Below are 13,910 nucleotides of genomic sequence, written 5' to 3' on the forward strand. Positions count from 1 at the left end.
TTTGTAAAAAAAAAAAAAAAAGTTGGTTTCCTAATAGCACTTGTATCTTTGTCCAGTCTGAATATACAGGGGAAATAAAACAGTATAAGGCAAATGATAGTGAAAACGTACATACACTGTGATGTTGCAATCACTCAGATTAGACAAAAAAGGAAATAAATGCTTAAGATCAAGAGATCAGGGGCCACATCCCATAGTGAAAAACTGAAAAGAACAATAGCTCATCCGCTCTCTGGATTTTACATCTGACTGAAATCTAATTTGTTAGAATAGTTTATGATTTATGAATTCTCCCTGATTTGCTTGTGTGTGTCCATTTAACAAATTGATTCCTTGACTGAATTCTAGGTTTTTATTTTTGTGTGCGGTGCAGTGCCATTGTAATGTGTTTTCAAATGTTCTGCATATATAAAGATGGATTAATATGGCAACATATGGTAACTATTTATTGTACTTTGCTGGATTTAGAGTTGTTGCAGAGAGCCAAGATGAGATAATTCCAGAAAAATAAGCCGGTTAATGAAGAATAAAAACACACACTGAGCCAGTAAATAGTGTGGCTACAGCTACACTAACATGCGCTGACGTACATATGATCTAGGTTTAGTGCTGCTCAAATGGGGGTGAAGAAAAACGAATACATGTATTCTTCCACTAGGTGGTGGTCTAATATCAAAGAAGAAGGACACCTCAGGAAAATCCTTGAGTCAACTGCCTGTTAGAGTAACTCAAATCAGACATGTTATACCACATTAGTATATTTAAAAAAAGAAAACATTGAAAAAATAAAGAGAGGATACGGATGAGGATATCGCCAAGAATCAGCCAATTTCAAACTCAAGTCATAATATATATATATACTGTATATACCGTATATATATGCTGTATAATATATATATGACAAACTCCAAGTATTCATCATTTAGTCATGTCAATGTACTTTGTTTGCCTTGTGCTATTGTTTGCCTCGTGCTATTTATCAAGAAATCATGACCTTCCTACTCAAGATAATCCACAGACATTGTTGAGAGCAGTGTAATCGGAACTATGGCTGAAAGTAAATAGTTCCTACATGAAACAGCTCACAAGGTCTGTGGATTACCTTTTAACCGGGTCATGATTTCTGTTAAAAGGGACATTGCTGTTGAGTTTTTCCCAAAACGTTTTTTTGCACCACAAGCCTATAGTGCCATATAGTCCCATTATATTGGAGGAGGACATCTCTACGGCCGATATCTCCAAAACTATAGCAACTCACACCAAAACAATCTAGATTGATAAATAGCACTAAAGATAAGAGGACATTTTTGATTTGGGGTTTAACTATGGGAAGGGCTTTTTTCATATTTTTCTTGTGTGAATACTCCTGCATGTGTGTCATAAAACCATGTAGGAAAACTGAAGCATAGCTGAAGAAGGAAAGGGACAGGCGGCTGATGTCTTCAGACATGCTGATCAATGTCAATCTAATTGATGGGGACCTTCTTATTTTACACTGCAATTGCCTAATAAGGAGTACCCAAGAAGATAAATACAAAGTCACAAAGTCACTTGTTAAATTCCATTTATTCTATATTTATATATGAGTTATAAACATCACAAAATAGAAAGTTAAGGAAGGTCTCTCACAAAGATATATAATCAAGTAAAAGAGCAACCTTAGATTAGTCAACAATGGCAATGGAAGCAGGCATATCATCACATCTGGGTTCAGTGCTGCAGCTGTGTTAGGAACATTCTTATTTTATAATTTATATTTTAGTGCAAACAAGGTCTTTGCAGCTCTTGGCTCCAGGGAATCATTCAATATTAATAATAAAATAGGATTTTACAATATAGATATTAAGGTTGCTCTTTTATTGCATATTGTTGAAGAACATACTGTGGTATTAGTTACAATAAGGTCGAAAGGTCATGATGTTCAAATTATCTAATATTCAATATATATATATATATACCTCTTACATGTCTAAGCATCAAATGGTACCTCATTAACATAAATATAATTATAAGCAATATCCATATTAAAATACCTGAATATAAATAACATGCTTTGAGCAAAATAATTGTTCATTTACAATGGTAGTTCAAACAACCTAAGTCAAGAACTGTCAAGCCTTTAGAAATAGCTAAACCTATACATTGCTTTGTGTCAAATGCATTTTTTTTCGACTGAAGGCCACTTTCAAACAAAGCAATATGTACAAGAATGACATCAAGTCTTATCACAAGATGAAATAAGCTCCAACTAAAATTCTTAATCAAGTGGAAAACAAATAGGTGGTATGATTGTACTTCTTTGTCTATCAAACAATAATTAACATGGCAAATCAAAACGTACCCACACAACGAATATACTTCGGAAATAATACTTAAGTACAAATAAACAGCTGTAATATTACAACCACTGTAACAAGTTATAATATAAATTTCTTTGAGAAATCAAAAATGGATATATGTTACAATATGAGACCTGGCTGTGCCTACTATGATGTGGTGGTAATGCGATGTTTATTTCATAAATATTGTGTGCTTCATACACTGTCTGCAGAAACTGCACGGATCATACATGTTCACATCTTAAACACCTGGGTAACTTGTGACTAGTCTACATGCAGGCTATTAACTCTTCTGAGTGCAACAGGATCAAAACAAGCCAAAAACAACATAGGGCATCCTTTAAAAGTGTGAGTATATACTGTACGTGTGTTTGTCTTTGTATGAGTGAGTGTGTGTGTGTGTGTGTGTGGGTGTGTGACAACAGAGAGAAATAAGAGAACGAGAGAGAGATAGGAGAGACACAGATTTCCATATCAATGTTCAATTTGCAACATCATGTATTTACAGTATGTACATTTAGTGTAGGTGACATCATTATCATAACTATTTAGTGCTGTCCTATATAATATCATCCAAGAGATGAGGGGTACCAACCCAGTCCAGTGTTCTTGGCTCGGACGCAGCCATGATCATGCACATAAACTGTTTCCCTGTTCTCTTATCTAATGGGTAAATTGTAGTTGGAGTGAACCTTTTGTTGCTCTCCACAAACTCACACAGCTGATTATAGATTTTGGGGTACTCGTGACGAAGGAAGACTCCCCTGGTCCTGAGCTCACGCTGGATATTGACAAAGCACACCTCTCTGGCTTTCCTGCCCTCCTCTCCCTCCTTGTCAATGTCCGGTGTGCCTGGAGGCGGAGTGAGGATGAGAGTTTCCATTTCACTCTCCTTCCTTAGTACCTTTCTGTCAGGGCTTGAGGAGGCCAAGGACACCTTTGCATATTTTCGAACTGTTGGTGCTGGGACCCTTGGTGAAGGTCTGTTAGGCACTAGTTCACCAACAGCTACGGATACATTCAGAAGGAAACATTCATTGGGGTCATACTCGTTACCTGCCTGCTGCAGTTCCTTGCAGTATTCGCCGAGGTTGTCCTTGAAGCCATCCAGCTCTCTGAGAGATAGGTATGTCGGAGACATGAGGAGGCTCTCGAGTCCAACTTGGAGGAAGTTGTCAGCTGTCTCCGGATTAGCAAAACCCAGAAAGAGAACGCCTCTCCCTCTGGAGAGATAGCCAGCTTTTGCAACGCGAGAGAAGGCTTTGTGGATCTCTGTATTCTCTCTACAGAACTTAAGAGAGTGTCGACACACACTGTTCACACGGCCGTACAGACAGCCCTCCTTATGGATCTCCCAGTCATCCCTGCGACAGTTTCGTGAGCAGTAAAAGGTGTAGCAACTGTGACATGATTTGAAGTACAAGCAGGCATTGAACATACTCTCAATCCGGTTGCACTTCTTGTTAGCGCACACCATAGTGTCGTCCTCATCTGTGCTGTGGTCTGGAGAACATTCTTCTGCACTCCTTTGTAAAGCATCACACCCACTATCAGGGTCTTTGATTGTGTCAGGGCTGGATTTAGATGAGGGGAGCTGTGTGTTCAGGCATCCTATGTTTTCCAGTCCAGAAGATCCTCTGTCTTTGTTGTCATCTTCAGTAATTAAATGCTTCAGCTGGTCTAAAAGGTCCTCGCTTGACTTTCTGCGAGTTGGTGGTTTGTAATCAACGACCAAATCAGCTAAGAGTTCGTCAAGTTGCTCGAGACTCTGCTGGAGGGAGAAGTTGTTGTGTTTCCTCTCTTTGGTTATGTCCTGTGTATTTTGTGGCTGCTTGTGATGCATTACTCTTGGAGATGGTATCTTTTCACCGCCGTCCGACGTATCCCAGCTGACAGAATGTACATCACGCCGCTTGTTGCCTGCACATAAGTCATTATCTGTTATGGTGATCTCAGGAGTTACAAACCAGTGCCCACTCTTGGTATTCCTCCACGGATTGCTTGAGCCCCTCTCTAACGAGCTTTCAGAGAGTGAAAGGGCAGCATAGCGTCTTGGTGAACTTGAGAGGTTAAGTATAACAGGTTGACTCTGTATGTCAGAGGATGCTGCATGCTTTGCTTGGTGAAACAGGTTCTCATAGCTTCGACCACGAGGCACTGATTGCTCTTTTTCGTGCCGTGGATTTAGAATATTGTCCCAAGACTTGGAGTGGTTTCTGACCTCTGCTCCTAATCGACTTGTCTCCACACAGCTGTTAGTAAACCAGGGGGGTATACTGGGGTCTTGCCTTACTCTTGGTGGTGTGTGCTGAGAGGACTGGTTAGAGTAACCAGATATACTCGAGCGATACCAGTCATCTGAAAAGGCCTGTGACATTCGAGGGCGTCGACGACCCTCCGTATGGTATGGCCTTGGTGGAAAGTACTGCTCCTCAGGAGAGCATGGTTTGGAATAAAACAACCTTGAGTTACTCATATAGTATGGATTGGATCGGTTGTCCTCTCCATAGTAAGGTCTAGATAGTGGAGTTTGAGAAAAGTATGATCCTGCCTCACTGGTGGAGTAAGGCCTACTATATACAGAGTCTGCTGGCTCTCTGTTAGAAAGGTTTTCTGGGTAATACGACCTGACAGGAAGGGTGTGCACCCATCGAGTCCTTGGATCATACTGACTAGTCATTGTACTACCATGGCTGGTTAGACTGGACCGGTCATCCTGAAAGTATGTTCTAGAATAGGGATGGACTTGATACCGAACGGGGTCCTCTGTATAGAAAAACTTGGTTGGTATGTTCGGATTTGAGTAAGCTCTTTGTTCTTGACTCAGATATGGTGGTGTTGGTGAAGGCATTCTGTGCATGTCTAGATGCTGGTATGAGATAGGAGACATGCTGGTGGTATAGTGGTATCCTTGTCTAAAATCTCCACTGTAGCATTCACTCGGAGTGGGTGTTGGTGAGGACACCATCTGTCGAGGTACATACAAACCTCTACTGCTACTGGCCTGGGAGTATCGCTGCCAAGGATGCTCAGTTCGTGCATTGGGAACCTGCCTCGATGTGTGCTGCAGTACAGCAGCATCTGGTTTAATGTCAACACGGCACCTGACATGAGGGGTTATGGCTGGTTTATCTGGTTTACCCTCCTCAAAACAGTCTGAGACATAGAGGGGGGTCTGAGGCTGCAGTTTGATAGGATGCACATCATTCAAAAAAGCCTTGTTTGAGGAGTAGGATTCTCTATGTGTTTCAGAAGTCCTGAAGGTATCTGATGCAGCCTGAGGTGCATCCCTCCCCTTCCTGGCTCCTGGAGGGGACACTGAGATGGGCACAGGGGTGAGGGTGGACTTCATTCTTGGAGCGCTTCTAGATCTTGTTCTCTTTTTAGAGTCTGACCATGTAAGGTGACTGGTTTTATCCTGGGTGGTGTGCTGGTGGAACTGTCTGGTGTTGAACAGATCGGGAGACGAAAAGCGAAGGTGCCCCGGTTGATCTAGTCCATTCCACATTTGATCTTTGTTTATTGTCTGATGCTCAGCCCTCTTGTAAGGGTACTCCATTGAGGAAGAGAGGGACTGCGGGTCATCCAGTGACTCAATGAAGTCAAAGCTACGGCAGTGTCTTTTGTTGATGATTTCTGGTTTGTCTATCATTTTCGAGTCACATTGCCGGGAGGAGTGGAGAGAAATCGAGTGGTTGCTGATGGGATTTAGAGTAAAGTCCCGATATAGTGTTGATGCCAGTATATCAGGGGGATGCGTTCGTGTCATCTTAAAGGTACTTCAATGCTCTCCATTCAGTGTGATTCAAGATCAACACAGCCTGAGGAAAGAAAGAGAGAGAAGAAAACAGATACCCTTCAATGCAAATTAAATGTACAGTGAGTTGTTTACGGCAATAGTTAGATCAGCATACGTTTGATTAGTCTGTGAAACAAATCTCGACAGACTTTCTAATATGTTTTATTAAAAAGCATCTATAAAGCTTAATCAGTGAAGTGAATCTGTACAACAACCTGACCACATGATACAGATGCCTGTCATGATGATAGTATATATTTAACAGATGTAGTAGATCATTTGCCAACCAAGTTCATCTCATGAGATAATTTAGCATATGTGAGGCTTTGACCAGACTGGAGACACTGTACGCTAAAATGAACTTTTCACATTATCCTGCTCTGCTAACTTGAAGGTTTAAAGGTTTAAAAGAATTAAAAGAAAATTCAAAACATAACTTATATGACATAATTCCAAATTTTTGGTAAAATTGTTTGGTTGGTATATTAATCATTAAACATGTTCGTACACAATAATATTAAAGCTTTTTAAACCAATTTCTAATGAAAATATGATCTGAGATCTTTCATCTTACTGCATAATTGCAGCATATCATGGTTTACCATTAAATCCTGTGACCTATATTACACAGCTCAAAATGTAAAAGGAGCTGTCCTTGTTTTAACAATTTTTAAAAATGCAATGCAACAAAGCATTTCTGTTTTCTACTGTTTGAATAATTTACATCTCATAAATTAATAATATACAGAAAACTGCTGTGAATCTCTGCTTAAGTATATATTTTAAGGGCTTTAAATATTTTCATGGACAAAATTATTCAACAATGGATTTACGTGTGACATACACATGGGCTTCCTTGTTGGCACCGACCAACAAGCTAATGCTGAGTTACCATCTGTTCATCGTGATGAGAGAGGACTGACCAGCCATCCCCCTGTCATGTCTCCACAACACACCTAAATATCAAGTCCTTTCACACACGACCAACCGTGACAGACAAACCAACAATTTTTATTGTTTGCTTTGCCTCGTTCCTTCGATTTTTTTGTTCCAAATACATATTATGAGATACCGCCGTGTATTTTGCTGCTCCTAATAAAAAGAAACACAGCAGCTAGTTGTATGCGAAGGTTCATTTAATTTCAAAACACTGTTTTTAGACATGCATGAATGAATGTCAATAGGTGACAACATTGCAAAAGAAAACCAGATCACAGAGCAGTTGTCAAGATGGATCACCTACATTTAGTATAATCAATTTCAATGGCTTTTCTTTAGATTTACGAAGCGTTTTGTCCCATTTCATGAAGTAGTAAATACTTTAGAAGTCTTTTAGTGCCTGCGTTTCAGCTGCACAAGTAATTCAAGACTTCAATTGTACTTGCTAAATCCAACAATTGTAGAACAATCTATTCAGGAATTAAATTGTAGTTCAAAAGCAAATTTCCCCGTCTTTTCAAATCCTGTAAAAAATATATTTTCCCCAAAAGTCTGCTGTTCTTAAAATCACAGGCAGACATCAGCTGTTATATCACTGTTAGGACTAATGGTCACTAATGATAATTGATGGCCGAAATCATTATAATATAAATACCAACTGCGATACATTTTGTGTCAGTTGTGCCACAATAGCAGGAACACATTCCTTATTAACATCCCATCAGTGAAGAATATGTAAATGATGATTGTATGGGTACTGAAGTTTATACTAAATGCCACTAAATGGGGAAAAAGTTCCTCAAATCAATCTTACTTTCTTACCATCATCTTCCTATTCTAGGTTTAAATGAATGAGGTGTCAGCAAGATGGCAAGGACCTTGATGAGACTGAGACAATCTATTACACAGCATACAAATATGCCCAATAAGGTGCAGGATGTGAAGGCTGAACATTCAGGGAGAAGTTCACTTCCACAATCTATCTGTCCTCAAACAGCTATATCGTTAATACATCAGTGGATATGAACAATAGCTCACCGTCACGTTGTCTCCAATGATGTTGCTAAAGGAGATATGAATGTGTTTGCAAGATATTGTGAAAATAGTCCTGCAAAGCAGCTGTACAAGTCCCAATAGCAATGCAACAAAATGCCATAAGAGATTAATATAATAACAGAATCAATTAAGTAGGTCTACGTCACTGTTGACATCACTGCTGACCCCCCCAGACACTTTTAAGTCCCTGTGGAAATCAAGTCAAGTGTTAATATGTTAATGATCTAGGACTGAAGATGAGACAAAATAGCACATTTGTGTTAAATTAGAGGCCAGGATGAGAAGCTTTGGCAAACTAAATGCATGTATTCCTTCCTCTACTTATCCTCATGGTCTAAGGATGTTCTTGCATAAAGGGACTACACTTTCCTGCTCAAGTATAAAACCGCATGCCACACACTGTCTCCATGGCTACAGCACGCAGCAAAGAAACCATCTAACACTGCTGGAGTTGCACACTCAGGGCACTATTTCAGTCTGAAAAAAAAATGGACTCCCATTCACTATGAATTGCTTTAATATTGTCTGTGTGGGCAAAATCCACCTGTGACACACAAGTGCAACTTTATATTGACCTTATATCAAAGGATACACCAATGATATTGTTATAATAGCTTATAGAGCCAAAGGCTGTTTTCCTGTGCAAGCATATCATTTTCGTTGCATGAGGTTATATGGTTCTACGTGCAGTTTAATATGAATTCATATTCATTAGCTTGGCAGTTTGTAACAATAACTAAAAACTTCGACTGTATTCTGCCAATTTCACTGAAACCTCCCCATGGGGCCATACCGAGGCGCATTGAGCCTTGAAGCGTTCCCAAATACTTGCTCTAACGCACTTCGACACCCTTATTATTTTGGTGCTGCGGCACGAACGGCCCTCCATCCTCTGTGGCTGACCTAATGCCTTTGAGCCGGGAATGACATCATTTGCAGATAATCAACAAACAAAAAAAGCAAACCAAGACAGAGCCCGCGGGGAAAGGGGGGATGACTTTGGCTAAGTTTGGAAATGAAGACTGCGCGAGTGAATGAGGGGCCTTACCGTCTCGCCATTGAGTAGATCGAATGCGGTGAACATGGTGAAGTCTGTGCAGCCTGCTCTCCGCGCGGTGCAGCCTCAGCCCTGCCGTTAGCCTCCCGGAGCTGAGCGCTCGTCCTTCATGCAGCCTTACATGTTGTATACTTCACCCAGCGATGCTCTCAGAGTCGCGTATGGCTTTATGCGTGCGTGCGTGTGTTTGTGTGTGATGGAGGGGAAAGAGGAGGTGTGTCTGAGCCTGCGCTTGTGCGCGAGCCTCTGGAGGCGTGGTTGTGGGTGTTTTTATGGGGAGGGACGGAGGAGAGGTTGGGGGTGGTGGAAGAAGCAAGGGGTGGGTGATCAGTCTCGGAACAGCAATGCGGTCTCTCCGTTCATCTCGGAACATGGAGCCCGGAGGACTACTGCATGGTCATTTCCGGGGGAACTGCTGTTTGTTTGTGTCCTCCTGCAATGTAAGGTGCTTTGTAATCAGCTCTCTTCATCGCCAGCGATTCTGACATTTACATTTTTAGAAAGTTTGCAGACAGACTAAATAACTGCCTGCAGAATTAGGCATCGCCTACTCTTGACTGGTCACTTCTTATCTTCCTCCTACACTGTTGTACATGCATTACACATGGTGATGAGAAAAATCAGTCTTGTGCCAGTGTACTGTAATGTTGTTGCCTTGGTGGAAGATCAATGTGTCATGTAAGGCTGCAGATTGTTTTCATGATTGATTATACACCACTTATAGTAATTGATTGGCCTGTTAGGTCTATAAAATGTCAGAACATTTCTATAAGGGCCGTTATAATTTCCCTTCGCTTAAGGTGGCATCTACAAATAGGCCTACCTTGTTTTATTCGACCAAGAGCCCAAAACCAAAAACACCTCGACTCTGGAGAACATCTCAGACAATGTCCTCTTCTACTCCGTGGAAATGAAATCTTCCTTGACACAACATCATTTTGATACATCTTTGTTGTTTGCAATCTTGCAAGATTTAAAATCAGTTACATTATGCCTTCCTCAGCTTGCCCTGTGCCACACACATCTGCCCCAAAGTCTCACCCCGCCACAGCCTTGTGCATTGTCTGAATTGATGATGGGGACAGCTGGCTGTGAGCCCCAGCCGGGAGCATGTGACTACCGCTGGAAAACTGCTTATTGAAGCATTCTCACCGAAGATACAATTCACTACAGACAAACTGTGCTGATGGGGCTGAAGATCGCAACGATATTTAGCTGTGACATGGCTCATTTTGTTACAGGAAACACATTTTTACACTGCTTGTGCACAGTAAATAATCACCAGGTTTTTTGACTATACTTTTCCTGCATGCATCCTGCTTATAAAACACCATAGCTAACTGAGACTCCATCTGTGATGCACCACGTGTATGAGATATGATTCAGAATGACAGAACAGTGGATCTCACATTGTGCGGCATCCAAGATCCCTAAGAGTGGGTTCTATCTGAGCATGTGTGACTCATCCTCTCAAACACAGTGCATTGGCATCAGTTTGTGTCAGCTGTTGGTTAGCAGGCATAAGTGTCTCTCAGCTGGCTGCTAGCAGGTGTCTTGGGCACCTTGTAGGCTCTGTGGAGAGGAAATCAATGGCTCTCTGTTGATTAGAGGCTCTCTTTGGATTTTTGTGTTGCCATTAGAGGGAATTACATAAGACATACAGGGATGCACATCCAGCCAAACCCCACTGCTCACAAAGTCCGGCCCAAAATAGCCAGTGTGGCAGGCTAATACAAAGCAACTCTCCGCTTGGGTTATTGTGGACTGTAATGACATGCCAGAGGAAACAAGGAAAACACATTAGATAGCAATGTTAAGGCAAACACATTTTAGCTGGACTGTTTCACAAGGAATCTCCAGGGCAGCTGGATTTTGTCCGCGGTCCCTGCAGTGGTTAATATTTCACACAGCCAGAATTAGACCTCGTAGATAGAGATGTCAGAATGAGGGGGGTTCCTTTCGATCTTACGGGACCTTTACATGTCTTGCATAAAATATGTAGATACTGTGATTCAGTGGACTCAGAGATGAGTGAAATGCAGCAGCTGTGAATTTGAAGTCTCTGGGGAGATGCACCCAAGTCTTCCCTTAATCCCGAATGAACCCTGATTAAATTCTCAACAAATGAATCCACTCAATCCTCTCTTCCCAACTTTCTTGCCCCAGACACGATTTACAGCTGTGGCAGCCATACAGCACATGCCACTCAGACCACGTGTTTCTGTGAGGATTTAGATGCAGCGAAGTGAAGTATTTGGATGCTCTCTTGGCTCAACCGAAAAATCCACGTTGGCGTAGCTTTGATTCCTAGTGGATCAGACTAGATTATATTCAGCGGATTTTTAGGCCTTTCTAGAGTGCACTTGAGTTAGAGACACTCTTAGTGTGCTCATGTAGCTGTACTGCATGTTGTAAAGGAAGCAAATGTTTGCAAAAAATCACTGCTTGAAGAAACCTTGACTAAACCGGATGCTCTTGAGATTTGAAGAATAGAATAACCATTTCAATGTCATTTCTCATGCTTAATCAGCAAATTATGTTTACTTTGGCTGCACACAAAAAGAACATTCAAATCCACTGCAAGTAACACTCATAAACAAACAAGCCAAACCATTTGGGAGCGGTATCCATGGTAACCCACACTGAGTAGGAGCAAAAGAGACTGAATTGATTTCAACGGGAATGAAGTAAAGTGCTGATGGGAGTCTTCCATGGAGACCATAAAAATGTATGTCACGAGGATGAAGGGAGTTAAAAATTGCTTGTAAACCTTCAACAATCGGCAAATACGCCGCAGGAGGGTTTGAGCAGTGCAGTCTCACGACGATGCACGTTCGGTGGAAACGCACAGTGTCGATGTCTCTGCTGGCCGAGATTATCTCCAGCAGAGATTGACAATTTAAAGTTAGCATAAGGTATACCATAAGGAGGCCCCCTGTGGCAGCCCCACGGTAAAAATAAGACGGGAAGAAAGACTTGTGTGGGCAGATCCTCCTCTCGGTACATGTAGGTCAAAGTAAGAATAGTGTAGATATTATTCACAGCTGCACTGAACAAACACAAACTCCTCTGTCCTGGTCTCTGGAGTCACAGTAAGACATCCCATGGTGAGTCTTAATTAAATCTTTACCACACACTCCTCTCTCATCCTTCATGTTCCACCATTTTGGCAGAGGAATCACTCAGTCATGTGTGCGAGTTTATTAAAGGGGAAACACATTTAGAACGAAGAGACGGGCATCTCTGTGGGTGCAGTTTCTTTCCAAGGCCTCCCGATGGTGTGAATTATTTGTGGTTGTGCGTTGTCACTGTAATATTGTTATGTAACGACATGGCAACAGAATGCCGTTATATTAGGTTTAGAGAGTTTCATCTGATTTTCAAACTGCGATTCAGGTCAGCAGAAGGCTTTATAATGCAGGGCTGTCACTAAGGTTGCTCTATTCAAGACTGGACAGACAACAAATCTTTTGTGCCTTGGTTTGGAAGAATCAATGAGGTCCTTCTAAATATGGATATCTCTCGCTCTCCATCCCACAGCAGCACAATGCAAAGTAGTACTGAGTTGCACTAATTGTGCGAGGCTGCAGGCCGTGTATAATAGCTGTAACAGCCACTGTTTCCCGTTCAAAGACTGCCATCTGATTTCTGAATAAAACAACTGAATTGTACGAACATTAGCTTTTCATTTCTGAATGACTCAGAAACCTTGGTTACAAGCATTTGAAATGAATGAGACAAATGTGACATGACCCCAGAGCCTGGAGTCTTTCCCATTCAAATCATGCGTAGTTTACACATCCCATCAAATTACATGCGCAAATCGCTTTTGACGCTTAATGTATGTAATTACGCATTCCGGTGGCCGTTTGTAGCCATCCGGATGCACCTGTGCTGTCAGCTTTCTCCAGGCTGTTTAAATGGGTCAGCTCTAGAAATATCCTGGCTCAGAGAAGAAGTCGTGAGCGCCCCTCCCGTAACAGAACAAGACTATTGCTGGCAGTGCCCTTGAATCCTTTGTTTGTGACCTGCAAAGTCATAGTTGTGTTCGAAGATTACACAACACCTCAAGTGCATGACTGTAGTGGGAGAAAATCGCAATTACTGTTGTCTTCGTGTGAATGGATGTGCAAGACGTGCAGTGGTATGTGTAAATGATGTTGACTTGTCAAAAAAAAGTAGAATGTAATCATCTTCCAGAACATGAAGTTATGTCTGTCCTGTTCGGATGAGCACCTGAATGCGAACCAAACCTAGATTTGTTCGGAGGGAATGGCCCACTGAGCCGCCAGATAAGAAGTGCAGGCGGGCAGACAGCTTTAAAAACCACACTGACCTTTTGTGAGCGAGCTGCCATAACATCCATAACATGCCATAACATCCTGCCCGCAAAATTGGATGTTGCACTCCAGACACTTTTGTCTACAGTAAAAACATACAAGGGAAAAAGAAATTGATCCATTTGGTGATTCAAATTGAGCTCTCTCCCTCACTGCATAAAACCAGTCAGCCTAAACTATTTAGACACGGCAAGTCATGTTAAAGTTGGATAAGGGAAACTAAAATATCTTAATGTTAATATAATATTTGTTTCAACTGTAGATGCAGTCACATTGATTTGTACAATAAAACACAGGCATTCTTTTGACGAGAGGATGCATAATACTATTAGCCTCTCTCAGCTGCAGCTGCTGCATTCAGATATGCAGCCCGAATGAAA

At 41.5% G+C, this 13,910-nt stretch overlaps 2 protein-coding genes across 2 annotated transcripts in view; one reads left to right on the forward strand and one right to left on the reverse strand.

Moving 5' to 3' along the window:
• vgll4l (vestigial like 4 like) overlaps positions 1 to 13,910 on the forward strand; it is a 120,542-nt gene that overhangs the window by 78,269 nt on the left and 28,363 nt on the right. The window lies entirely within an intron of this gene.
• unm_hu7912 (un-named hu7912) lies at positions 2,694 to 6,108 on the reverse strand (the record flags this gene model as incomplete). The annotated part of the gene is made up of 1 exon (XM_079270876.1): positions 2,694 to 6,108. The coding sequence occupies one exon, from the start codon at positions 6,106 to 6,108 to the stop codon at positions 2,899 to 2,901; it is 3,210 nt and encodes a 1,069-aa protein (XP_079127002.1). The 3' UTR covers positions 2,694 to 2,898.

This window comes from Melanostigma gelatinosum (assembly GCF_949748355.1).
Source record: "Melanostigma gelatinosum genome assembly, chromosome: 6".
Taxonomy (NCBI): Eukaryota; Metazoa; Chordata; class Actinopteri; order Perciformes; family Zoarcidae; genus Melanostigma; species Melanostigma gelatinosum.